This window comes from Gymnoscopelus microlampas (assembly GCF_963454915.1).
Source record: "Gymnoscopelus microlampas genome assembly, chromosome: 15".
Classification (NCBI taxonomy): domain Eukaryota; kingdom Metazoa; phylum Chordata; class Actinopteri; order Myctophiformes; family Myctophidae; genus Gymnoscopelus; species Gymnoscopelus microlampas.
The window spans coordinates 1,258,726-1,284,559 of NC_139952.1; the positions used below are offsets into that span (position 1 = coordinate 1,258,726).

A 25,834-nucleotide genomic window follows, 5' to 3' on the forward strand; every position below is an offset into this window, starting at 1 on the left:
GTTTTCACAGCTATACAGGTCCTGAGTGTATGTGTATGTGTGTTATATCATTAAAGCGTGGTTATCATTGAACATATTGTACTTACACAATGACTACTGTGAACAATACAGGAATGAGCACCGTTTCATTTCACGGTAGGTCTTGGAGGGGAGATAGATCCCACAGCACCTGAGTGACATTTTTTGTAAGCTGTTATTTATAAGACCCTAATGGTGTTTAGTCAAGACTTTTACTTGTTGCCCAGGTCAACTAATGTTCTAATGGATTCATCTATATTACTCTTTTTACTAAATGTGGATTTTCGTTTTTTTAATTAATCATGTAAATTTAGTCCGAGTGTGTGTGTGTGTGCGTGTGCGCGTGCGTGCGTGCGTGCGTGCGTGCGTGCGTGCGTGCGTGCGTGCGTGTCAAGTCAAGTCAAGTCAAGGTCAAGGTCTTTATTAGTGTCCCAAAAGGGCAAATAGGCTTACAGCCGGAGTAGTGGTTTAAAACATACAGACAATACAGGACAACAACAGACATGAAACACCGTAGCATAAAACATAAGTCTGGGCGCATCTAGTGCAAGATATAAGACAAAGGGCTACATTCAGAAATATAAAGTGCCGGTCATAAAGTGCTTGTTTCATCATCGTCATCATCATCATCATCATAGTGCAAGAGATAAAGTGCAAGAGATAAAACAAAAGGCTATATTCAGAGAATAAAGTGCCGGTCTTAAAGTGCTTGTTTCATCATCATCGTCATCATCATCATCATAGTGCAAGAGATAAAGTGCTAGAGATAAACCAAAAGGCTATATTCAGAGATATAAAGTGCCGGTCATAAGGTGCTTGTTTCATCATCATCATCATCATCATCATCATCATAGTACAAGAGATAAAGTGCAAGAGATAAAACAAAAGGCTACATTCAGAAATGTAAAGTGCCGGTCATAAAGTGCTTGTTTCATCATCATCATCAGTAACATTATCTTTTACCTGTTACTGGCAGCATTGATTGCAAGAATTGAAGCAGGAAAATAGGAGTGCTTGTATCTGTTATTTTTGACACCAGGGGCACCCAGACGACGGCCAGATGGCAACATCCTATAATCTGGTTCGAGTGGGTGGGCTCTATCTTGCCGAATGGACCTGGCCTTCATGATCAGTTGTCTGTTATAGAAGGCTAATTTTGGAGGCGGTTTTGACTATACTTCTAAGAGATTTTTTATCCTTAATGGCGAGGTTACCATACCAACAGGTGATAGAGAAGGAGATAACAGAATGTACATAGGCACTGTAAAACAGCTTCATCAGGTCTCTATCGACATTAAATCTGGCCAATTTCCTTAGACAGAAAAGGCGTTGCTGGCCCTTCTTACACAGCATGTCAGTGTTTACATCAAATTTCAATTTGCTGTCAATAATCGTGCCAAGATATTTGTAACTGGGTACGATTTCCACTGGCTGGCCACAGATATCAGTGTTCTGGGTGGGATGGGGACCACGTCTGAAGTCAATACAGAGCTCTTTTGTTTTTGAGATGTTTAATTCAAGGAACGCATCACTACAGCAGGACAAGAAGTCCTCTGTGACCTGACCATGCCCGACCTCGTCATTGTCTAGAAGGCTGACAATGACTGAGTCATCCGCGTATTTTATGATAAAACGGTTGTCGTGATTACTGCGACAGTCATCCGTGTACAAAATAAACAAGAAAGCGGAAAGAACACAGCCCTGTGGCGAACCAGTGGAAGTGGACAGGAGGCTAGACATTGTCTCATTCACCCTTACACATTGAGATCTGTTGGTCAAAAAGGCAAGGGTCCAGCCTACCAGACATGGGTCTACACTGAAGGTGTTCATTAATTTCTCAACCAGAACATGGGGCTGGATCGTATTGAACGCTGAGGATAAATCAATAAAGAGCAACCTGGCATGCTTTTTACTGCCCTCGAGATGCTTGAGAACTAGGTTGAGAAGAGTGGCAGTTGCGTCCTGGACGCCTCTGCCTTCCCTATATGCAAACTGAAACGGGTCAAGAAGGCTCTCAGTTTTAGCCACAGGCTCTGACTTGATGAGCCTCTCGAACTGTTTCATGACCAGGGAAGTAAGAGCTACGGGTCTGAAATCGTGTTTTAGGTTTGCTGTTCTTGGCTACGGGTACAACAGTGGACCGTTTCCAAAGGGAGGGTACTCTCTGCTGGCTAAGAGATAGTTTAAAAATAGAATAAAAAATGGGACCTAATTGTTCAGCACAGGTATTTAGCAAGGGAGTTAGATACCCATGGTATAGAGTTTGGGTACACTTTGATGGTTTTCTCAGGAATAACAATATTCTCACAGTACAACGACCAGCTAGTAACAACATCCGTCAGTTCATTGATGTCGGCAGAGGACTCAGAGAACATGTCCCAGTCTGTGTCCCCAAGGAGGCCCCGGAGGGTCTCACAGGCGTTATCATTCCAGTTTTTAATGCGGATGCTCTGCACTTTACCACGTTTTAGAGCAGTGCGGTAAACGGGGAAAAGGTGCACACAGTTATTGTCGGAGGCCCCCAGGGGCGGGAGGGGTACAGATTTGTATGCGTCCTCGACATTACCAACATGTCTAAGGTTTTATTGGACCTGGTCGGACATGTTACGTATTGGTGGAAGTCTCTGAGAGTCTTTTTCCAGGACACATGGTTCATGTCACCAAGGATGAGATTTGGTGCGTCAGGGGAGATTAGTTGTAGTTTCTGTACAACCCTGAGAATTTGCTCACAGGTGCTAGCCTCATTAGCTTTTGGATGTATATAAACGACTGTAATAAATATCTGTGGGAACTCCCTCGGCAGATATGCTGGCCGTAGAGAGACAGAGAGCAATTCAACGTCAGGGGTACACAAACTCTCCCTAACAATGACAGATTTAACACTGCACCAACACTCATTAACATACAAACATACCCCCCCACCAGTTGACTTGCCCGTAACTGAGGCGTCCCGGTCCAGACGAAAGGGAGTTCCAAAGCCATCGATCTCCAGATCGGTGGCTAAGTCACGTTCGGATAGCCAAGATTCTGTGAAGGCTAGAATGCAGGAGTCCCTGAAGTTGTGGTTGCAGTGGATTAGAGCGTGCAGTTCATGTCTGTAAACACACCAGCCAGCTGGTGTGCACAGACTTTGAGCACACGACCTGGTATCCCGTCGGGGCCTGCCGCTTTACGGGTGTTCAACCGCATGAAGGCCTTCCGCACGTCAGCCTCCGAGATGGATAATGGGCTGACCTCCTGTGGTGGTGCAGGCTCCGGTGGTATGGTGTTGGTGCCGTCTGTCTCGAACCGTGCAAAGAAGGAGTTCAGCTCATTTGGGAGGGAGGCAGAGGGGGGCTCCGTGCTTCTGGGTCGCCCTCTGAAGTCCGTTATTTCCCGGAGCCCTTGCCACACGCTCCTCGCATCCCCATTCTTGAACTGGTCTTCCAGCTTAGCACTATATTCCCGTTTAGCTTTCCTGATGGCTTTCTGGAGGTCAGCGCGGGTGGAACCCAGATCTCCGGATCTAAAGGCAGCATCCCGTGCATGCAACGCAGCACGGACGTCGCTGTTGATCCAAGGCTTCTGGTTTGGATAGGTCCTTACTGTCTTCTGTGGCACAACGTCATCTATGCACTTACTGATGAATCCAACGACTGAGTCTGAGTACTCGTTGATGTTATTCTCAGAGGCGTGTCGAAACAGTGTTGTATATTTGGTTTAGCTTATAGTTGGTTTAGCTGTTTAGTTGGTTTTGCTTAAAAATAGTTAGTAATTTCAGAGCCTATTGTTAAGTCTCAGCTGACAAGCCCTATTAAAAGGCAGTTTCACCTGAAGCAGCACAATTGACTTTGATAATTAGGGGAGTGGCATATACACAGTCTGAAGCTGGTTATAAGTCTGTTCAGGCACAGTTTTGCTCCAGTGTGTAAATCAACAACTGGAGGAACCCTGTAAACTCCTTGATCCACCAGACAGCCTGAGTATAGTTCTCTTATAATAGCAGGTAGCTTTAAGTTGCTGTACTTTGCTCAAAAGTATCAGTGTTGTATATTTGGTTTAGCTTATAGTTGGTTTAGCTGTTTAGTTGGTTTTGCTTAAAAATAGTTAGTAATTTCAGAGCCTATTCTTAAGTCTCAGCTGACAATCCCCATTAAAAGGCAGTTTCACCGGAAGCAGCACAATTGACTTTGATAATTAGGGGAGTGGCATACACTCCCGGCAGGCGATTAGCAATCAGTTGAAGGGGCCTTAAATACTTGCTCTGAAAGCGTCAGCTTGCAAAGCGGTCAGCCGAACGAAGGCTAGACGAACAAAGGCAGCTGCAGGCGACTTTAGACGAACAAAGGCAGCTGCAGGCGACTTTAGACGAACAAAGGCAGCTGCAGGCGACTTTAGACGAACAAAGGCAGCTGCAGGCGACTTTGTCAAAGCGCGACTTAGTCAATGTAAGACCTGGACCATTGAGTGCTTCTTATATATAGGGGTGTGATAGATATAGTAGTGTGTTTATGTTTAGTGATCTACAATGTGCTTTCTCCCTATTCCTGTCCTCTCCTCTTCCTGGCGGTCGCAAAAACACTGGGTTACACCCAGATGTCGCGAGACCGCTAACCTAATATATCCTACTATTTCAACTCACGTCGAGCAAGTGGTAACAGGGGGGCTCTGGAATTGCCGCTCGGCTGTGGTGGAAGGCAAAGCTGCTTTCATCACAGGCTACGCATCCGGGCTCTCCCTTAACTTCCTTGCCCTGACTGAGACTTGGATCCCACCAGAAAACACTGCTACACCCGCGGCTCTGTCAGATGTGTTCTCTTTCTCTCACACTCCCAGAGGCGTGCGGATAGGTGGTGGTGCTGGTCTGCTAATTTCCAGAAAATGAAAATACTCTCCTGTCTCACTGTCACAATTCTCTCCTAACTCTTTTGAATATCACATGGTCACGGTTTCTCATCCAGTCAAGCTCACCATTGCAGTTGTTTATCGCCCACCGGGCCATGCTGGTGGCTTCCTGGAGGAACTCGACCATCTAGTCTCTCACTTCCCGGTCGACGGCTCTGGAATCATCCTTCTGGGTGACTTCAACCTCCCGACCGAGAAGCAGCTAGACCCACTACTGTCATTTCTCGCCGCCTTCGACATAGTCCTTTCCCCATCTCCCCCTACCCACGAGAAGGGCAACCAACTGGACCTGATCTTCACCAGAGGCTGCTCTACTGCTAACCTGTCCGTCACTCCTCCTCCCAGTGAAAAGGGTAAGAAACTCTCTGATCACTACCTCATGTCTTACTCTCTCTCTCTCTCCTCCCCCCCCCCACTGCCCCTCCCTACCCACATGATTTCCTCACGTCGCAACCTTCGCTCACTATCCTCCTCTGATCTTTCCTCCTCTGTCCTCTCTGCTCTCCCTGCCCCCGAATCCTTTGCTCTACTATCCCCCGATACTGCCACTGATCTTCTTTTCTCTACTCTATCCTCTTCCCTGGACCATCTCTGTCCCCTCACCACCAGGCCTGCACGCCAAACTCCACCTGCACCCTGGTTGTCGGACTCAGTGCGTACTGAGAGACGGAGCCTAAGAGCAGCTGAGCGTAAATGGAGAAATGGCAACCTCCCGGAGGACCTGCTTACCTTCCAATCTCTCCTTTCTACCTTTTCCTCCTCTCTATCAGCTGCTAAAGCTGCTTTCTTCTGCACTAAAATTCAGGCTTCTGCTTCTAACCCTAAAAAACTCTTTGAAACTTTCTCCTCTCTCCTGCAACCACCTCCCCCTCCTCCCTCCTCGTCCCTCGTCCCTGACGATTTCGCCAACTTCTTTGACAAGAAGGTGAACGATATCCGATCCTCATTCCCTCCTCCCCCGGCTGGTGCCCTGCGCACTACCCACACCCGTCCCTCTTCCACCCTCCCCTCTCTAGCTTCATCTACTCCTCTCTCCCCCCCTCCACCTCTCTATCCCACTTTTCTCCCCTTTCTCCTAACGAGGTCCTTCTCCTTGTTACCTCTAGCCGCCCCACCTCATGCTCTCTGGACCCTGTCCCATCCCCTCTGCTGCAGTCCACTGCACCTGAACTTCTTCCCTTCTTAGCCCACCTTATTAACACCTCTCTGACATCTGGTTACTTTCCCTCTACTTTCAAGACTGCCAGAGTCACCCCCCTCCTCAAGAAACCGACACTTGACCCCTCTGAAGTCAAGAACTACAGGCCGGTTTCCCTTCTATCCTTCCTATCTAAAACTCTCGAACGTGCTGTGTTCAAACAACTGTCCTCGTATCTCCACCAGAACAACCTCCTGGACTCCAACCAGTCTGGGTTCAAAGTGGGTCACTCGACAGAGACTGCCCTCCTGGCAGTGGCGGAGTCACTCCATGCCGCTAGAGCGAACTCTCTCTCCTCTGTCCTGAAACTCCTGGACCTGTCTGCAGCGTTCGACACAGTGAACCATCAGATCCTCCTCTCCACCCTCGAGGGGATGGGTGTCTCAGGCTCTGCACTCTCCCTGTTTGCATCCTACCTGACGGGTCGCTCCTACCAGGTGATGCTGGGAGGGTCTGTGTCAGAACCACACAGGCTCACTACTGGGGTTCCCCAAGGCTCGGTTCTGGGTCCTCTTCTCTTCTCTCTCTACACTACATCTCTTGGTGCTGTCATCCGCTCCCATGGCTTTTCCTACCACTGCTATGCCGATGACACCCAGCTGATCCTCTCATTCCCCCCCTCTGACACACAAGTGGAGGCACGCATTGCTGCTTGTCTGGCTGACATCTCGGAGTGGATGTCGACGAACCACCTGAAGCTCAACCTGGACAAGACCGAGCTGATGTTCATCCCGGGGAAGGGCTGTCCTCACCGAGACATGGCCATCACCATTGAGAACGCTGTGGTGACGTCAACTCGGACTGCGAAGAATCTGGGTGTGACCCTGGACGATCAACTGTCGTTCTCGGCTAACATCGCATCAGTGACACGGTCCTGCAGATTCCTCCTCTACAACATCAGGAGAATTCGGCCCTTCCTCACGGAGAAGGCAGCCCAGGTGCTCATCCAGGCTCTTGTCATCTCCCGCCTGGACTACTGCAACTCCCTCCTGGCTGGCGCTCCGGCATCTGCCATCAGACCCCTGGAGCTTGTTCAGAAAGCTGCGGCTCGTCTGGTGTTCAACCGCCCCAAGTTCTCTCACACAACTATCCTTCTCTGTTCCCTGCACTGGCTCCCCGTAGCGGCTCGCATTCAGTTTAAAACCCTGGTGCTAGCCTATAGGGCAGTGAAAGGAACAGCTCCCTCTTACCTCCGGGTATTGGTCAATGCCCACAACCCTTCCCGACCACTCCGGTCGGCCACCAAGGGGCGACTGACTCCCCCGCCACTTTTTTTCTGTTCTGGCCCCACAGTGGTGGAATGAACTTCCCACTGATGTCAGGACAGCAGAGTCACTGCCCATCTTTCGCCGCAGGCTGAAAACCCACCTCTTCAGGAAACACTACCCTTCCTCTTTGCCTGGCCTACTTGTTGTTAACTAGTTTAGGAACTATTGTTGTATTGGATCGATTAGCTCGTGCTCATTTGATTTGGCTATTTTATCTCATGTGCTTGAAAGTAGATAGCTGATATATTGCACTTTTACCTTAGCGCTAGGTATACTCTTGGTTGCTTGTTTTTACAGGAAATACACTTAAGACCTCTGGTGATTAGTAGTTTCGTTCCCTACCTATGTTGAATACACTTATTGTAAGTCGCTTTGGATAAAAGCGTCTGCTAAATGACTGTAATGTAATGTAATGTAATGTAATCTCCCAGTCTGTGTGTTGGAAACAGTCCTGCAGCATAGAATCAGCCTGCTCAGACCAGATTCGGACCTCTCTTGCGCTGGCTGGTTCCCGTTTGAGCTTTTGCCTGTAGGCGGGGAGTAGTAGGACCGAGTTGTGGTCCGACCTACCAAATGGTGGACGTGGTAGGGCTCTATAACTCTCCCGAAAAGGCGTCCAGCATTGATCGAGAACCCTCTCCCCTCGTGTATTGCACGTGACATGTTGGTAGTATTTTGGGAGGACTTTCTTCAGGTTGGAGGAGTTAAAATCCCCCACCAGAATAAAGCAGCCGTCAGGATAAGCAGACTCCAAATCATTAATTGTCCCATACAGTTCCTGTAGTGCAGCCTCTCGGGGTGGATGTAGACAACTGACAGTATAATTGCACTGAATTCCCTGGGCAGATATATTGGTCGTAGTAGTAGTGTTAAATACTCTATATCAGGAGAACACAAAGATTTCAGAGGCATCACATTCCTGCACCATGATTGGCGTATCATTGCACAGACTCCGCCCCCTGTGTGTTTGTTGCCGGATAGAGCATACGACCTATCCAGTCGATAGATGGAAAATCCAGCTGGTTCTACCATGGAATCTTTAAAACATGCCAGGAGTTCCTGTCAAGAGATCTGAATAAACACAGACTGATCCAAATGATAAGTGATGAACTGAAAAAAAGGGATTGCACTGTGGTCAATGCACCTGGAGATGCTGATGTAGAGGTAGTAAAGGCTGCATCTCTTCTTCACACCACTACGCTGATTGGAGAAGATACTGATTTCCTTGTCTTACTCCTTTACTATGCACAGGGAGATCGTAAGGGCCTTTATTTCAGATCAGACAAGTCGAAAGCTGATGGTAGTTTTAAAGTGTATGACACAAACAATTTAAAAGAAATACTCGGACGTGATATGCGTTCTCAGTTGATGTTCATCCATGTTGTGACTGGCTGTGACACGACTTCTCAGATCTTCGGGGTTGGCAAAAATGCTGCTTTCCAGAAGGGGATCCCAGAAGGGGATCCTGTCCTTCGGTCTTGTGCCAATGGATTCACTATCCCAAACCAGACGAGGTAATCGATGACCTTGTGCCAGGTAATGGCTGTCCTCTTGGGTGGAAAGTGCACAGATTTGCTTGCAACAATAATAAATGAATGTTGCTCCGGACAGTCTCTTGAAGGTCATTCATTGTAACTGTTCCACTGCCTGCAAGACACTTCGCTGCTCTTGCTGAAAATATGGACTACCTTATACTACTCTCTGTGGATCCTGTCAACTTCAGGAATGAGACAATCCACATAACAAGTTTCTTCCAGAGGAGTCTGAGGATGATGATGAATGAAGACCACAATAAATGTGGCATGTATTGTGTTCAACACCAAAACCACCTTTGTAGATTGAATAGTAACCACTTTTAAGATATAACCAATTTAAGTTCCAGGCAGCCATTTTGAAACGGCCGCCTTTCCAGCATGTATATTTACCTAGATTTTTTTGGCTTGTTCTTAAGCATGTCTAGAGCTACCAGAATCAAGTGAAAAGTCATTCGTATATATATATTTTTTCCATTTGAGATATAGCCATTTTAAGCTCCCCACAGCCATCTGGGACGCCATCTTGAAAATGGTGGCTTTCTGGGAAGTATATTTTGGTAGACTTTGGTTTTGATTGATTGATTGATGTACTTTATTTAGTAAGACATGAGAACAACAGTCTGGGGACCCCTGGGTTCCTTGGAGGGTTCCAGGGGGTCCCCAGCAAAACAAGGACAAACACCAAAAAGTGTACTCTTAAACAAGCTGCTTATTTAAGATGAGTCCCCATGCACACAAATCATGATGACATATGGTGGTTGATGGTAGTTACTTAGTATGCCCAATACTACCAGAATCCATTGAAAACCCTGTTTGTATCAATTTTTTGGAGGTTAAATCATATATTGACTCACCTAACTTGGTCCATTTGCACATTGTAGACACAAGCTCTTTTATGGTGGTTTTGAAGGGGGGTAGGGAGTCCACTTTCTGATGGCTGTTGGTAGGGCATTCAACATTTTGGTGTCATAACAAAAGCTACAAATAGATGGAGATTGACAATTCAGGTATCATAGCGGAGTGACTTTACAGCAATGTGAAATTGGTGCTGTTATATGGATTGGATATAAATCTGGATTGGAATGCTGGCGAGTCACAACAAGTGATAGGAAGAAGATTGATGCCTTCCTCAATCAATGCCTCTGGAAAATCTTCTGGCCTGAGACGATCAAACGCTGCCTATTTCGATGGCTGGGGCATGTGTTCAGAATGGCCCACGATCCTATCCCAAAGGTTGCTTTAAGATGGACCCCATTAGGGAAAAGGGGGTCAAGGTCGGCTCAAAACAAACGTGACGGCTTGCAGGGGTCATCGCCATGCTGGCTTGTGGTGGACATCGTTGTCAAAATTACATTTTTGCCATGGACATACAAAATGTGTTTACACACATAGAGAGCTAGCCCTGAATGACCATTAAAGGTCTGTAACTGAATAGTTTCTCCATATTAACCAGTGGTGTAAAGTAACTAAGTAGCCTATATTTACTTAAGTACTGTACTTAAGTACACTTTTGAGGATTATTTACTGGAGTTTACTGGAGTATTTCCCATTTTCAATACTTTTACTTCTACTCCACAACAATTCTTTGACAGTTTTAGTTACTAGCTACTTCACAGATTTTGATTATTGTTACAAAACATTAATGAACCACTTTAGCCCTATATTTCTGCCATTTGAAAATAGCCTATTTTCAAAGGATTTTTATACATTTTGAACTTGTGAAATGGGACATTCTGCACAATGAGCACTTTTACTTTTGGTACTTGTACTTTTACGTGTAACAGAGTATTTCTACACTGCAGTATTGATACTTTTACTTAAGTTAACAATGTGAGTACTTTTTCCACCACTGCTTTTAACATGATGATATGAACATGAAAACATGATCTACTGTCTGTCTGTCTGTCTGTCTGTCTGTCTGCCTGCCTGCCTGCCTGCCTGCCTGCCTGTCTGCCTGCCTGCCTGTCTGTCTGTCTGTCTGTCTGTCTGTCTGTCTGTCTGTCTGTCTGTCTGTCTGTCTGTCTGTCTGCCTGCCTGCCTGCCTGTCTGTCTGTCTGTCTGTCTGTCTGTCTGTCTGTCTGTCTGTCTGTCTGTCTGTCTGTCTGCCTGCCTGCCTGCCTGCCTGCCTGCCTGCCTGTCTGTCTGTCTGCCTATCCATCCCATAGAGGTATAATATAACGATCCATCCATCCATCTACCTTCCTTCCTTCAGTGACAGTTACACATCTCCTCCACCAGGGGGTGAAAGAAACCAGGCAAAAGTGTGGATCCTGTATTGCGCATGCGTGAAACCCTTTGACCAACCAGTAGTAACGTGGTGTATAGCTCCGTTCCGTCAGCAGAAATTGGACTTCCGGTTTTCGACCTAGCAGAAATAAGGGTTCCGGTTGCCTTCAAAATAAGATCGTGAATTTTTTATGTTTTTTAAAAGACACAAATCTAATTTAAAAATACATTTATGATGTATGCCTTTTAAATGGCTCATACTAAAACACTTCTAAGTGGCAAGTTTTAAAAAAAAGACACAATTGTATTTAAAAAATACATTTATGATGTACAGTATGTCTTTTTAAATGGTTTTTCCAGTTTGAAATTGGCTATTGACCCCCATTAAATGTGCACTTAGCACTGTTTTGCACTTTAACTGGATATTGATTTGTGTGTGTTATATATATATGTATTGTTTTTGTATTGTTTGTCCATTGTTGTAATAATGCTGACTCTAGGCCAGGTCACTCTTGGAAAATGATGATGATATAATATTGTTTATTGCAGAAGCAAATAAACAATGATAAAAGAGACCACAAAATATGCTACAAATAATAATAGTAGATAGTGCAGGTGAGATAAAAAAAAAGAAGAATTTGGGGTTTATAAAGTTGATCTCACCTATTTAAAAACTAAAATACAATACAAATACAAATGTAATCAGAAAAAAATCATTAAAAATGTATATTATTTAACAACATATATACAACATGGAAACACAGCATAAAAAAGATAGAGGACAGAAATATTAGTAAATTTGTAGTTTGTGTGTGTGTGTGTGTGTGTGTGTGTGTGTGTGTGTGTGTGTGTGTGTGTGTGTGTGTGTGTGTGTGTGTGTGTGTGTGTGTACTTCTCCATAACTGAGCGCCCATAAACTTGATAGAAAATGGATACAGACCAGTACAGAATGCTGGTGAACATTTGAGAGATAATTTGTAAAAAAAGGAAAGTGGCAGGCCGCCCAGTGCGGCCTGAGGTAAGAAAAGTGCCATTTTCAGACAATACTGGACACTGGACAGGAGACGGCTGTTGGCGCTAGCACTTTTGACATACGCACACGTTCAGGGAGACCCCCTCTACAACGCCACACTCGGCGCTAAGCGGAAGAGGTGTATTTGGAAAAGTGGCGGGCCGTCCAGTGAGGTCAGGGGTCAGAAAAGGTCAATTTTCAGTGCATATAGACTTCACAAATTGGGCGCTGGACACGAGATAGCTATTTGCGGGGGCACGTGTGACATACGCACGCGTTCAGGGAGACCCCCTCTACAACGCCACACTCTCCGCTAAGCGGGAGAGGTGTAAAAAAAAGTGTGGCGGGCCGTCCAGTGAGGTCAGAGGTCAGAAAAGTGCCGTTTTCAGTGCGTAGCCTATACCAATTGGACACTGGACCGGAGACGGACACGTGTGCCAACACTTGTGACATACTCACGCGTTCGGGGAGACCCCCTCTACAACGCCACACTCTCCGCTAAGCGGCACAGGTGTAAAAAAAAGTGTGGCGGACCGTCCAGTGAGGTCAGAGGTCAGAAAAGTGCCGTTTACAGTACATAGCCTATACAAATTGGACACTGGACCGGAGACGGACATGTGTGCCAACACTTGTGACATACTCACGCGTTCGGGGAGACCCCCTCTACAACGCCACACTCTCCGCTAAGCGGCACAGGTGTAAAAAAAAGTGTGGCGGACCGTCCAGTGAGGTCAGAGGTCAGAAAAGTGCCGTTTACAGTGCATAGCCTATACCAATTGGACACTGGACCGGAGACGGACACGTGTGCCAACACTTGTGACATACTCACGCGTTCGGGGAGACCCCCTCTACAACGCCACACTCTCCGCTAAGCGGCACAGGTGTAAAAAAAAGTGTGGCGGACCGTCCAGTGAGGTCAGAGGTCAGAAAGGTGCCGTTTACAGTACATAGCCTATACAAATTGGACACTGGACCGGAGACGGACATGTGTGCCAACACTTGTGACATACTCACGCGTTCGGGGAGACCCCCTCTACAACGCCACACTCTCCGCTAAGCGGCACAGGTGTAAAAAAAAGTGTGGCGGACCGTCCAGTGAGGTCAGAGGTCAGAAAGGTGCCGTTTACAGTACATAGCCTATACAAATTGGACACTGGACCGGAGACGGACACGTGTGCCAGCAATTGTGACATACACACGCGTTCGGGGAGACCCCCTCTACAACGCCACACTCTCCGCTAAGTGGGAGAGGTGTAAAAAAAAGTGTGGCGGGCCGTCCAGTGAGGTCAGAGGTCAGAAAAGTGCCCTTTTCTGACATTTTCAGACAATAGTGGACACTGGACATGAGACAGCTATTTGCCGTGGCACTTACTATTACTTACTTACAATTATAACAATCTGTTCTTGCTTACAATTGACCGCTGATCATTCAGGCTACAATCACAATTTAACACAAAAAATTGTAGATTAATATCACAGACTGAGGTTACCTGTTGTTGTCATGTCACTGTGACGCAGTGTTCATTTTTATTTAGTTTTAGTCATAGTCTTTTGAATAACATTTAATTTAGTTTTAGTCATATTTTATTCACCTTAAATGTTTGTTTTAGTGTAGTTTTAGTCGACTAAATATAATACGATTTTAGTCGACTAAATCTACAGTTGATTTTGTCGTCAAAAATGTATTTTGGCGGGCCTTGATGGCGTCGTAATGCTACATTTTACACTTGGTTGCATGCTGAAATTAGCCAATCTAGTGAATCTACTGCTGTGACTTCACGTATCAAATTAAATAAAATACCTTTTAAAAAGTTCTATTGATGTCACCTCCTTGTGACTCCATAATAAATCAAACCTACTCATTGGCTTTTTGGAAGAGGATGCAAGTCCCAGGAAGTGCCACAGAATATAATCAGGAAGTTTTAAAGCATCTTCTGTGTATACAGTACTGTTGCGTTGACCAGTTATTGATTGATATGTGTGGATACTCCCACAAAACAGACATGGCTATGGACAAGCCTTGCTTCTATTTCAGTTTCCCAGTTTGACATCAGTAAAACATTTCAATACCATTAATAAAGGCACACACCAACATCTCGTTCTGTGTCTCTCTCCGTTCCTGAGATATGACTGATGTAACATTGACTGTGACTATGATTGTGACCTTGAGCCATTTTTATAGGGCAGCCCAGAGATCATTTCTACCAAGTTCCATGAAAATCTGCAACTCTCTTCTATCAGGTAATGGATGTGGAGCCATTTCAAAATGTGTGACATTTTCAAAGAGAACTCTGGAACTAATCTGAACAAGAATCAAGAGGGATTTATTTGTCACTTACTCAATACAGGTACAAGCAGTGAAATGTTGGGAGCTGTTTCTACAGAGACTGTGCTAACACAACCAATGTCTTTTTAAAATTATAGATAACAGGAAAAAAATGAAAGTACAGATGGAATGGCATGTATGATAATTGATAAACCTCTTAAAACATGTATATTAATCTGTAGCAGCAGTGCCAAATGTGCAAAAATAGAAGATAGCAACGCATTGCAGGCTTGCAGGCTTATGCAATTAAGAGCGTCTGCTAAATGCCTAAATGCCTAAATTGTAAATCGCATTGTGAGCTTGTATATCGCCTATTTTAACTATTTTAAAATAGTCCCAGTCCCACACGTACAGTCCCAGTCGGCAAAGTGTCACCTGGTACTACCAGGTGACCAATTGACACTTATTTGCACTTTTCTGACCTCTGACCTCACTGGACGGCCCGCCACACTTTTTTTTACACCTCTCCCGCTTAGCGGAGAGTGTGGCAGTGTAGAGGGGGTCTCCCCGAACGCGTGTGTATGTCACAAGTGCTGGCATCGGCAGCTGTCTCCGGTCCAGTGTCCACTATTGTCTGAAAATGGCAGAAAAGGGCACTTTTCTGACCTCTGACCTCACTGGACGGCCGGCACACTTTTTTTTACACCTCTCCCACTTAGCGGAGAGTGTGGCGTTGTAGAGGGGGTCTCCCCGAACGCGTGTGTATGTCACAAGTGCTGGCATCGGCAGCTGTCTCCGGTCCAGTGTCCACTATTGTCTGAAAATGGCAGAAAAGGGCACTTTTCTGACCTCTGACCTCACTGGACGGCCGCCACACTTTTTTTTACACCTCTCCCACTTAGCGGAGAGTGTGGCGTTGTAGAGGGGGTCTCCCCGAACGCGTGAGTATGTCACAAGTGTTGGCACACGTGTCCGTCTCCGGTCCAGTGTCCAATTGGTATAGGCTACGCACTGAAAACGGCACTTTTCTGACCTCTGACCTCACTGGACGGTCCGCCACACTTTTTTTTACACCTCTGCCGCTTAGCGGAGAGTGTGGCGTTGTAGAGGGGGTCTCCCCGAACGCGTGAGTATGTCACAAGTGTTGGCACACGTGTCCGTCTCCGGTCCAGTGTCCAATTGGTATAGGCTACGCACTGAAAACGGCACTTTTCTGACCTCTGACCTCACTGGACGGTCCGCCACACTTTTTTTTACACCTGTGCCGTTTAGCGGAGAGTGTGGCGTTGTAGAGGGGGTCTCCCCGAACGCGTGAGTATGTCACAAGTGTTGGCACACGTGTCCGTCTCCGGTCCAGTGTCCAATTGGTATAGGCTACGCACTGAAAACGGCACTTTTCTGACCTCTGACCTCACTGGACGGTCCGCCACACTTTTTTTTACACCTGTGCCGCTTAGCGGAGAGTGTGGCGTTGTAGAGGGGGTCTCCCCGAACGCGTGAGTATGTCACAAGTGTTGGCACACGTGTCCGTCTCCGGTCCAGTGTCCAATTGGTATAGGCTACGCACTGAAAACGGCACTTTTCTGACCTCTGACCTCACTGGACGGTCCGCCACACTTTTTTTTACACCTGTGCCGCTTAGCGGAGAGTTTGGCGTTGTAGAGGGGGTCTCCCCGAACGCGTGAGTATGTCACAAGTGTTGGCACACATGTCCGTCTCCGGTCCAGTGTCCAATTTGTATAGGCTATGTACTGTAAACGGCACTTTTCTGACCTCTGACCTCACTGGACGGTCCGCCACACTTATTTTTACACCTGTGCCGCTTAGCGGAGAGTTTGGCGTTGTAGAGGGGGTCTCCCCGAACGCGTGAGTATGTCACAAGTGTTGGCACACGTGTCCGTCTCCGGTCCAGTGTCCAATTGGTATAGGCTACGCACTGAAAACGGCACTTTTCTGACCTCTGACCTCACTGGACGGTCCGCCACACTTTTTTTTACACCTGTGCCGCTTAGCGGAGAGTGTGGCGTTGTAGAGGGGGTCTCCCCGAACGCGTGAGTATGTCACAAGTGTTGGCACACGTGTCCGTCTCCGGTCCAGTGTCCAATTGGTATAGGCTACGCACTGAAAACGGCACTTTTCTGACCTCTGACCTCACTGGACGGTCCGCCACACTTTTTTTTACACCTCTGCCGCTTAGCGGAGAGTGTGGCGTTGTAGAGGGGGTCTCCCCGAACGCGTGAGTATGTCACAAGTGTTGGCACACGTGTCCGTCTCCGGTCCAGTGTCCAATTGGTATAGGCTACGCACTGAAAACGGCACTTTTCTGACCTCTGACCTCACTGGACGGTCCGCCACACTTTTTTTTACACCTGTGCCGTTTAGCGGAGAGTGTGGCGTTGTAGAGGGGGTCTCCCCGAACGCGTGAGTATGTCACAAGTGTTGGCACACGTGTCCGTCTCCGGTCCAGTGTCCAATTGGTATAGGCTACGCACTGAAAACGGCACTTTTCTGACCTCTGACCTCACTGGACGGTCCGCCACACTTTTTTTTACACCTGTGCCGCTTAGCGGAGAGTGTGGCGTTGTAGAGGGGGTCTCCCCGAACGCGTGAGTATGTCACAAGTGTTGGCACACGTGTCCGTCTCCGGTCCAGTGTCCAATTGGTATAGGCTACGCACTGAAAACGGCACTTTTCTGACCTCTGACCTCACTGGACGGTCCGCCACACTTTTTTTTACACCTGTGCCGTTTAGCGGAGAGTTTGGCGTTGTAGAGGGGGTCTCCCCGAACGCGTGAGTATGTCACAAGTGTTGGCACACGTGTCCGTCTCCGGTCCAGTGTCCAATTTCTATAGGCTATGCACTCCATTGAACAACATTTATCCATTTAGATACATTTTTTATCTTTTAAAAAACGTTTTTGTTACACAGAAACATAATATGTGTTGTATAGCTTCGTTTAAATGCTTAATTTATAGTTTTAATGTGCAAATGAACCGTTTTTCAATGGTTTTCAATGGTTTCTTTTTACTCTAGAGGGTACTCTTATTCTGAAGGGATCGTCAACCGGAAGTCTTATTTCTGCTCCGTTATTTCTGCTGACGGAACACAGCTATTGTTTCCATGGTGGAACAAACAAAGCTTCCAGACGGGATTCAAACAAACGGCTCTTCATTAAAACAACACAAACGGATAACATCCTTGTGTTAAAGGTAAAGCCTTTCTATTTAACATGTGTTCATGTCTGGACAAAAAGCAGCTTCCACTGGATAGCATATCGCGCTAGCATAGCTGCTAATGCTAGTCCTTTTTTACACAGTGTGCAGGTTGTGGGTTGTTGTAACGTGTTGTTTATTAGATATACGAACACAGTGTGTGTGTGTGTGTGTATGTGTGTGTGTGTGTGTGTGTGTGTGTGTGTGTGTGTGTGATTAAACACAAGAACGGACCAAGTACTGTTATTATTATCTAAAGCAGGGGTGCTGATGCAACTTTGATGATGGAGAGGGCCACTATATTTCCACACTCACTCCAGAGGGACACATTGCATATACTGTACAGAAACCTCTTCGCTCCGTATTTGAGCTTTTTTTTGTAATTAATGCCCTACTTTGCAAAAATAGCCGATCTACAAGCTCAAAACGTGAATTATTTTTTGCTATTTTTAAATTGGAATCCTGAAAAGTAACTTTTTTTTTTTTTTTTTTTTTTCAAATGCATTTAGTTATACTTGTTAACTTCATGAACCTAAATGCAAATACATTGAACATGAAAAAGACATAACATTTTAGTACTGGTCATTAAGCTACTAATATAGACTGAAGTAATTAAAGCGGGTTAGGTTTTCATGTTTGCAAACCTAACAGCTGAAATGAATAATATATCAGTATTCCAATATGAACCTGTGGGCCGCATTTGCCCATGTAGGATCTAAAGTGTTTACAGGCCATATGCAGCATGTGGGTGCAACAGCCATCTAGTGTGCACTCACTGCACTGGTTTCAAAGTCGGGTCTGGGGACCCCTGGGTTCCTTGGAGGGTTCCAGGGGGTCCCCAGCAACACAAGGACAAACACCAAAAAGTGTACTCTAATTGGGAACTCAGTATTCTCACAACTAAGTGGTCTAAAATCTGTTGACTTTTGAGTGTGTATTGTGTGTTTTTGCATGCTGCTCGGCTTGTCATGGTTTGGTGTTGCCATATTTTGTGGGAAAAATAAGCATCCAGGTCTAGGAAAACAAGCCCAAAGAAGCGACTAGGCCACGTCATGAACACTTTAAACCTATATACTGTATACATCGGCTATTTGAAAATAGCAGATCTAGAAGCTTGTAGATCTGCTATTTTCAAAAGATCTTGAAATAAAATGTGGAATATTTAGAGACTGGTTGTTGCCCCTCTCTGTCTTTACAGAAAAGCAAGGTTCGGAGCAGCTGCCAACACCCGGAAGGCAGGCTTGCCTTTTGGTATGGGAATGCCAGGGATCCGGGCCGGGTATTACCCCCTCTCCGAGCGGCCTTGCTCATGAAAATGACAGCTGAAGAGTGTGTCAACAGTCCAGGTGTGTACTTGTAAAGGAGGCCACATCTCCATTGTTTCTCCATTGTCTTTTATAGGGATTTTAGCCGGTTAGCCACTCGTTAAAACATATCCAAATATTCTTATCGGCTTCATGGTTTATTTGCAGAATAATAAATGTATGTTCCGCATTTTCCTGATGGTGATATTTGGTTATGGGGAGATGTCATTATTTTAAACATACTCAGGGAGGCGCAAGAGAGTAGTCTATGTCCAAGAGGACACTAGAATGAGAAAAAGAACATCTCCGCAAATACCGCTGTTCCACACCGGGAGAATTAGAACACCGTTGTCAAAACTAAAAGAGTTTGGAGTGGAGAGCTACTTTTTCTGCTCCCTTGGCATTTCATCACAGCCTCCGTTTTCCCAGACTGACTACCTTAGCCAGGCGCTATCTCTGTGTACCAGGGACGTCGGTTCCCTCGGAGAGGGTTTTCTTGGCAGCAAACCTAACAAGTCAACATTCTGCGCACCAGATAAACACCGTGCAGAACACGTCGACATGTTGATCTTCCTTAATAAAAATGCTTAGTGTAAGCAACCAGTGGCCTTATAGGTATGTAGGCTGCTCCGATCTGGACACATTTTTTTGTTTTAGTTGTACGAAGTGTCTTGTATAGTTTTAATTATTGATATTTTCTATTTGATTATTGTATTTTGTTTTATTTCTCTGGTATATGGGTTCTTACACATACTGTACATAAAAAGGGTACAGGGAATGTACAAATGTTGTTACATTTGTAAAAAAGGACCCTTTTGGGTCCATGCACATTTTAGTTACAAATGGGTACATTAACTTTCGTTGAAGGGGTGGCATTTTTGGTTTGTGTTAATGATTAACACAAAGTTAACCTTAAATCGGAGTAATTTGTGTAGTTTTTTTTATCAATAAATGTGTCTTCAATTAATTTAAAGTGGCATTAAAAATGTCTTAAATCTAACTTGCCTAAACCTGCAAAAACCCTGGGACTAAGTAGCTACCAATCTTTCGATTGTCCGTCGCAGTGGTGAGTGGATTGTTTTATGACGTCTGTGTGTGTACAGCGAACACGAGATGAAATATACTTTATTAATCCTGAATGGAAATTGAGTAAACATCTCTCTCTATGTCTATTAGTCTGTCAGCACACACTCTCACTCGCCACATGAAGGAGGGGTTAGATGTGGTGTAAGGTTGGGCGATATGCCAAAATATTCCTGTCGGCCATCGCCGGCCCAAAAATCGCTGATTGACGCTATATTCGTGGCGGCTAGAAAAGCAATAATGTGAGAACAACTCCCTTCGCCGTACAGCGGGTCGCGTGTCAAAAATAGCAGATCTACAAGCTCACAACGCGTCGTGGACATGACGCATTGTGAGCTTGTAGATCTGCTATTTTCGGCGCACGACCCCGTCGTACGACGGAGTACATTCGTCTGTAACACGTGCAGTGTCGGGTCAATGAAAAAAAACGAGATGAGACAGCATGACTGTCTGCTGCCATGCACCAATCTCACTCTCTCACTGACCAAACTTGTTTAGACAACAAAGAATTGTTAATCAATTGCAAATCACTTCCATAGGATATTCTTTTAGGACTAAGCTAAGATCACAGGCTAGGAGATGAAGTGAAGTTGAAGCAGAGAAGCCTACCTCAGTTTGCAGCAACGACGTGGCGAAACACACCCATCCAGGTTAACTTTTTTATATTCGGACAAATAATAAATTGTGGTGCTGTGGGATAAATCACCTGTCCGGCCCACCCTCCCCTTTAACTAAAGGGACTTGCAGTGTGCGTTGGGTCGCGAGTGAATTCACATTTCAAATCGCATTGATTGACTGGTGATATAAACATAAGCTGACACAAGTTTTAATATCCAGACTTGACAGCGGAAGTTAAGAATCAAGTGCTTGATCTTGTGAGACCGGGGAACACGCGTTACTGCGTCATCAAGCTTGCAAATGCACAGCGAGGATTTGCAGAAACTGGAGCTTTAGTTTTAATTTATTTTTTATATAAAAATATATATACAGCTAGGGCTGGGCGATATGCCGATATGTATCGTCTGGACGATAAAAATGTCTATCGTTTAATATGAAGCTCTATTGTTTATATCACAAAATGTCGCAAAACACGCTTTACGGCAGTATTTACGTCACCGATGCGACATACGGCATGCCCAGGGAGGCACGCTGCTAAAACAAACAAAACAACAATGGAGGAAGACGTAGCAGAGCAGGGTAACACTAGTACTAATTTGCAACAACAACAAGATGACCAGCCAACACAAACCGAGGAGCTTGTACCTAAAAGAGGGGGAACTTCTGTCGCATGGATGTGGTTTGGATTTAAAAAGACCGACACGGACCAGACCACAGTAGTTTGTAAAGTATGCCGCTGCCCGGTCCAACAACGGACTCCAACACGACTAACTTATTTTATCACCTGAGAAAGAATCGTGACAAAGAATACAGAGAGAGTCAACAAGAAAAAGCAGCAAAAGCCGGGTTGAGTAACGTTGACGTTAAGAAGAAGAAACAACTCCAGACGCAGACTTTGCAACAGGCGTTTACCCGTGGCACACCATATAGCCATACCTCCCGCAGATGGAAGGACATAACTACTGCCGTTGCCAAGCACATCTGTAAAGATATGGCTCCAATCTACACCGTCGAGAAACAAGGGTTTTGTGAGTTGGTGCAAACACTCGATCCTAGATACGAAATGCCCAGCCGAAAACACATCAATAAAGTCGTGTTACCTGGTTTATATGATGAGTGTCGTGCCAAAGTGGAGGAGGAGATACACAAGGGAATGTTCTACGCTACAACAACAGATATGTGGTCGAGCCGAACGACACATCCATATATGAGCTTGATGATACACTTCATCGACCAAGCTTGGAACCTCCGCAGTCGGTGTTTACAGACAAGTTATTTTCCAGAAGACCACACTGGACAAGAGATAGCCAGAGGTCTCAGTGAAGCCCTTGAGTCTTGGGGACTGCATCAGGATCGCCTCATATGTGTCACCACAGACAACGCCAGCAACAACATCCTTGCCCTTCAGCTGATGAATGAAACAACACGCCTGCAGTGTTTTGGCCACCGTCTTCATCTAGCCATTGGTGAGTAACTCTAAATCGATCTATAAATGCATATACATTTTCTTCTTTTCTTTTCATAATGTCATTTATTGTATATGTGTATGTTTTTGTTTGATCATTTATAGGCATTTTATTAACACTAGAGCCATATTGTTGTTTTGTATAGCCTAATTGAAAATTGCTAAATTTAAAAATGCATATATGCATATAAATACACAGTAATACCTTAGAATAGAGCAGTGTCAAGGTCTCCCCTTAACTCTGACGTTAGGGTTCATTTGGTTCCATTTGTATTCTGTCAGAGTTACAGACTTGTGTGGGTCAATTTAGACGGCCTAAAGGAACCCACATAGTCCCTGAAATCTACTTTGAGAACCACTGTGGAGGATTAGAGGATTAATGTATTGACTATGGAACCATTTATTTTAGTTATATTAACAGCCATAATGGCAAAATTCTCCTACAATATTTCTGAGCATTTAAAAGCCAGTTAAAAGCTAAAAATACAGAATACTCATATACAAGTCATGATGTCAGTGTGGACCTCTATACAAAAAAATATATATATATATATATGAATAAATAAATTAAATTCATAACATGTAATTAATTAATACATTTTACCTGTCCTGTACACAGTGTAATATTTAAAAAAGTATAGAACGTTACATTTACTTCTCCTTTATTTCCACAGGGAGGGCTGTGAAACTACAGCAGGTGCAACGAGCAGTCGGCGTCTGCAAGAAGATTGTGGCTGCCTTCTCCAATTCATGGAAGAGAAGACGGGAGCTGGCCAAAGCTCAAGCAGAGCAAAATCCACCCTTGCCCCGTCATCAGCTGATCACAGAAACCCCTACAAGGTGGGGCTCTATGCAAGCGATGGTTGAAAGGGTGCTCGAGCAGGAGAAAGCTATCTCACAGGTTCTCCGTGCCGACAAGAAAACTTGGCAGGACATGGACGTTCTGGAGTCCATGAACAAGGCACTGAGTCCTCTCAAAGAGTTTACGGATGCCTTGTCTGGGGAGCTCTACCCAAGTGTTTCCTACTTGAAACCCGTCCTCCATCTGTTCAACAACCAGATACTCAAGCATCAGGATGGTGACACTCAGCTCACCACGACCATCAAAGAGGGCATACTAGAATACCTAAATGAGAAGTATGATGACCAGAAAACCCAGGAGCTGCTTGACATGGCTTCTCTTGTTGACCCTCGGTTCAAAACCACACACATCAAACAAGGGAGGGTGGGCTACATCAAGACAAGAGCTGCTGCAGAGCTGCAGAAGCTGTTGGCCGAACAAGCAGAGCCAGAGGCAGTCCCCCTCCCCCTTCCGTCACTGCCAGCTGCCACTGCCAGAGATCAGGATGAGCCAGAGGTTCCTGCTAAGAAGAAAAAGAAGCGTTTGAGCAGCTACTTTGAAACAGCAGCAGCAAAGCCAAGCCAAGCGGCCCCTGATTCAAGCAGAGAATCCATTGAAAAAGAGCTCACCCTCTATCTCTGTCTCTGCCCTCTGGACGCTGGTCCAGACACAGATCCACTGGAATGGTGGAAGGAGAATGAGGCACATTTCCCCCATGTGGCCAAGCTAGCGAGGAAATATCTTTGCATCCCTGCCACAAGTTCCCCTTCAGAGCGGGCTTTCAGTGCAAGTCGGAACATTGTGTCATGCCAGAGGTCAGCTCTGAAACCAGCTAGAGTTGACCAGCTTGTATTCCTAGCACTCAACCTGTAGAAGCATGAGATTTGCCAAATGTTTGGATGTTTTCATAATGCACATCCATGCTACTTGAAGTAGTTTTGTTTACCTTTATATATTATACCTCAATGCCTCATATTATATATGTATAATATTTGTGTGGTCCATTTGCAGCTACACTTTAACTTGGAAGGGTTCCATGCTTACATTTATTTTAGGGGCTCGGCCAGTAGGCCTGTATTATTTTTGTTTGTTTTTTGTTAGATTTTATATTTTTTGTTAATTATATTGTGAGCCTGATTTTGTTGCTGCACTTTAAACTTGGAAGTTTATTTGGTATTTGGCCCTGGCCTGCACAATGCTCTTTACAACTAAGAAGTGTTCAATATGTTATTTCTTATACCTAATAGGCCAATACCAATATTTGTTACTGTTAGGCAAATATTCACCACAGTTCTAAAGTGTTTTCTATTGCCAATGCCTAGAATGCCTACTCTAGACTAGAGAACAAAGAATACTTGAGTTGGAAGCAACTTACACTTACATGATGATGCTGAGACGTCTGGGTGGTGTTAATATTCTGCCCTTATACCATGAATCTGTACAGTACTAGACAGATAGCAAACGAGAAATCCACATCTCCAAAAAAGAGGACAAGGTGTAACTTTTCTTGAACTTTACTTGAAGAATATCAGATTTAAATCCGTAAAAAGACAATAGTTTCCAAGGCTCTATGTAGAACAGAAAAACAGTGTAGGCAGGAGAAAACAAAACGGTGTGGCTGCAGCAGTGAGACTCAGTTACTAGTGACTGTGGAAAGTACCACACCTGCTACTTACTACTGTGATTGCACTGTCACACCTGTTACTACTTCAATGATAATCAAAAGCATTGGACTGGGCTACAACTTTAACCAAATTACCAAAAACAGCCACAAGAGGGAGTTATCCTTACAGACTCATTGTAAGTAAACAGAAAACATAATACAGGATACAATAAATGTATGCAAATACACAAATATTAAACACATCTGAAGCCCGTGGCAGCACACTCCTCGCCTGACATTATACAAAATGTCACTTTAAGAATAACACAAAAAACATTAAAGTCTCTGAACTTCACTTTGCTCTGAAAGCAAAACTACCACTTCAGTGATAGGTCTTAGGTATACTTTTGCAGATCCGTTCTTCACTGTTCTCACTTCTACTTTGCGCACTTTGTCATCCTTGCTGAGTAGAATGTTGATAACAAGTCCCACAGGCCACTCATTTCTGTGTACTTGACTGTCCTTAATCAAGACAACATCTCCAACTTTGACTTGAGGCTTGTCCTTGATCCATTTTCTGCGACTTTGCAGAGTAGACAAGTACTCCTGCCGCCATCTCTTCCAAAAGGTGTTCGCAAGACCTTGCACTTGCTTCCACTGCTTTCCATACAAGTGAGAAGCACAATCAGAGCCCTCTGGAGGATTAGGTGGAGGACTGACCTTTTGAGTGAGTAGCATTGCAGGGGAAAGGACTGCTGGCATTTCTGGGTCTGTTGACAATGGTATGAGGGGTCTTGCATTTATGATTGCCATCACTTCGGCCATGAAGGTAGTCAGCACCTCATGAGCCAGGTGAATGTGGCTGGCTTGCAGCAACATCCCATCCAAAATACGTCTGGTTATCCCAATCATTCTTTCCCATGAACCCCCCATGTGTGACACATGTGGGGGGTTGAATTTCCATGTGCATTCATTGCTCATGAGGTAGGTCTTGACTTTAATGTCTTCAGAGTAGATTTGTAACTCTTGACATGCACCAATGAAATTTGTGCCTCTGTCAGAAAGAAGGCGTTTTGCTGGCCCTCTTATGGCGAAAAACCTCCTCAAGGCATTTATAAAGCTTGATGAAGACATAGATTCGATTAGCTCAATATGAACTGCTCTTGTCGTCATACAAGTAAAAAGGACTGCCCATCGCTTGCTATCGGCACTTCCTCCTCTTGTGCGTCGTGTTGATACAGTCCACGGCCCAAACACATCAAGCCCTACATTAGCGAAAGGAGGTGCAGGGGTAAGCCTA

General features: G+C 45.2%; 1 protein-coding gene across 1 annotated transcript; it reads left to right on the top strand.

Moving 5' to 3' along the window:
• Positions 1-21,355: 21,355 nt before the first annotated feature.
• Positions 21,356-23,804, top strand: LOC311061248 (E3 SUMO-protein ligase ZBED1-like; the record flags this gene model as incomplete). Its single annotated transcript, XM_084079803.1, has 2 exons — positions 21,356-22,091; positions 22,765-23,804. 2 exons carry the CDS (start codon positions 21,356-21,358, stop codon positions 23,802-23,804), a joined length of 1,776 nt encoding a protein of 591 aa, XP_083935929.1.
• Positions 23,805-25,834: the final 2,030 nt, after the last annotated feature.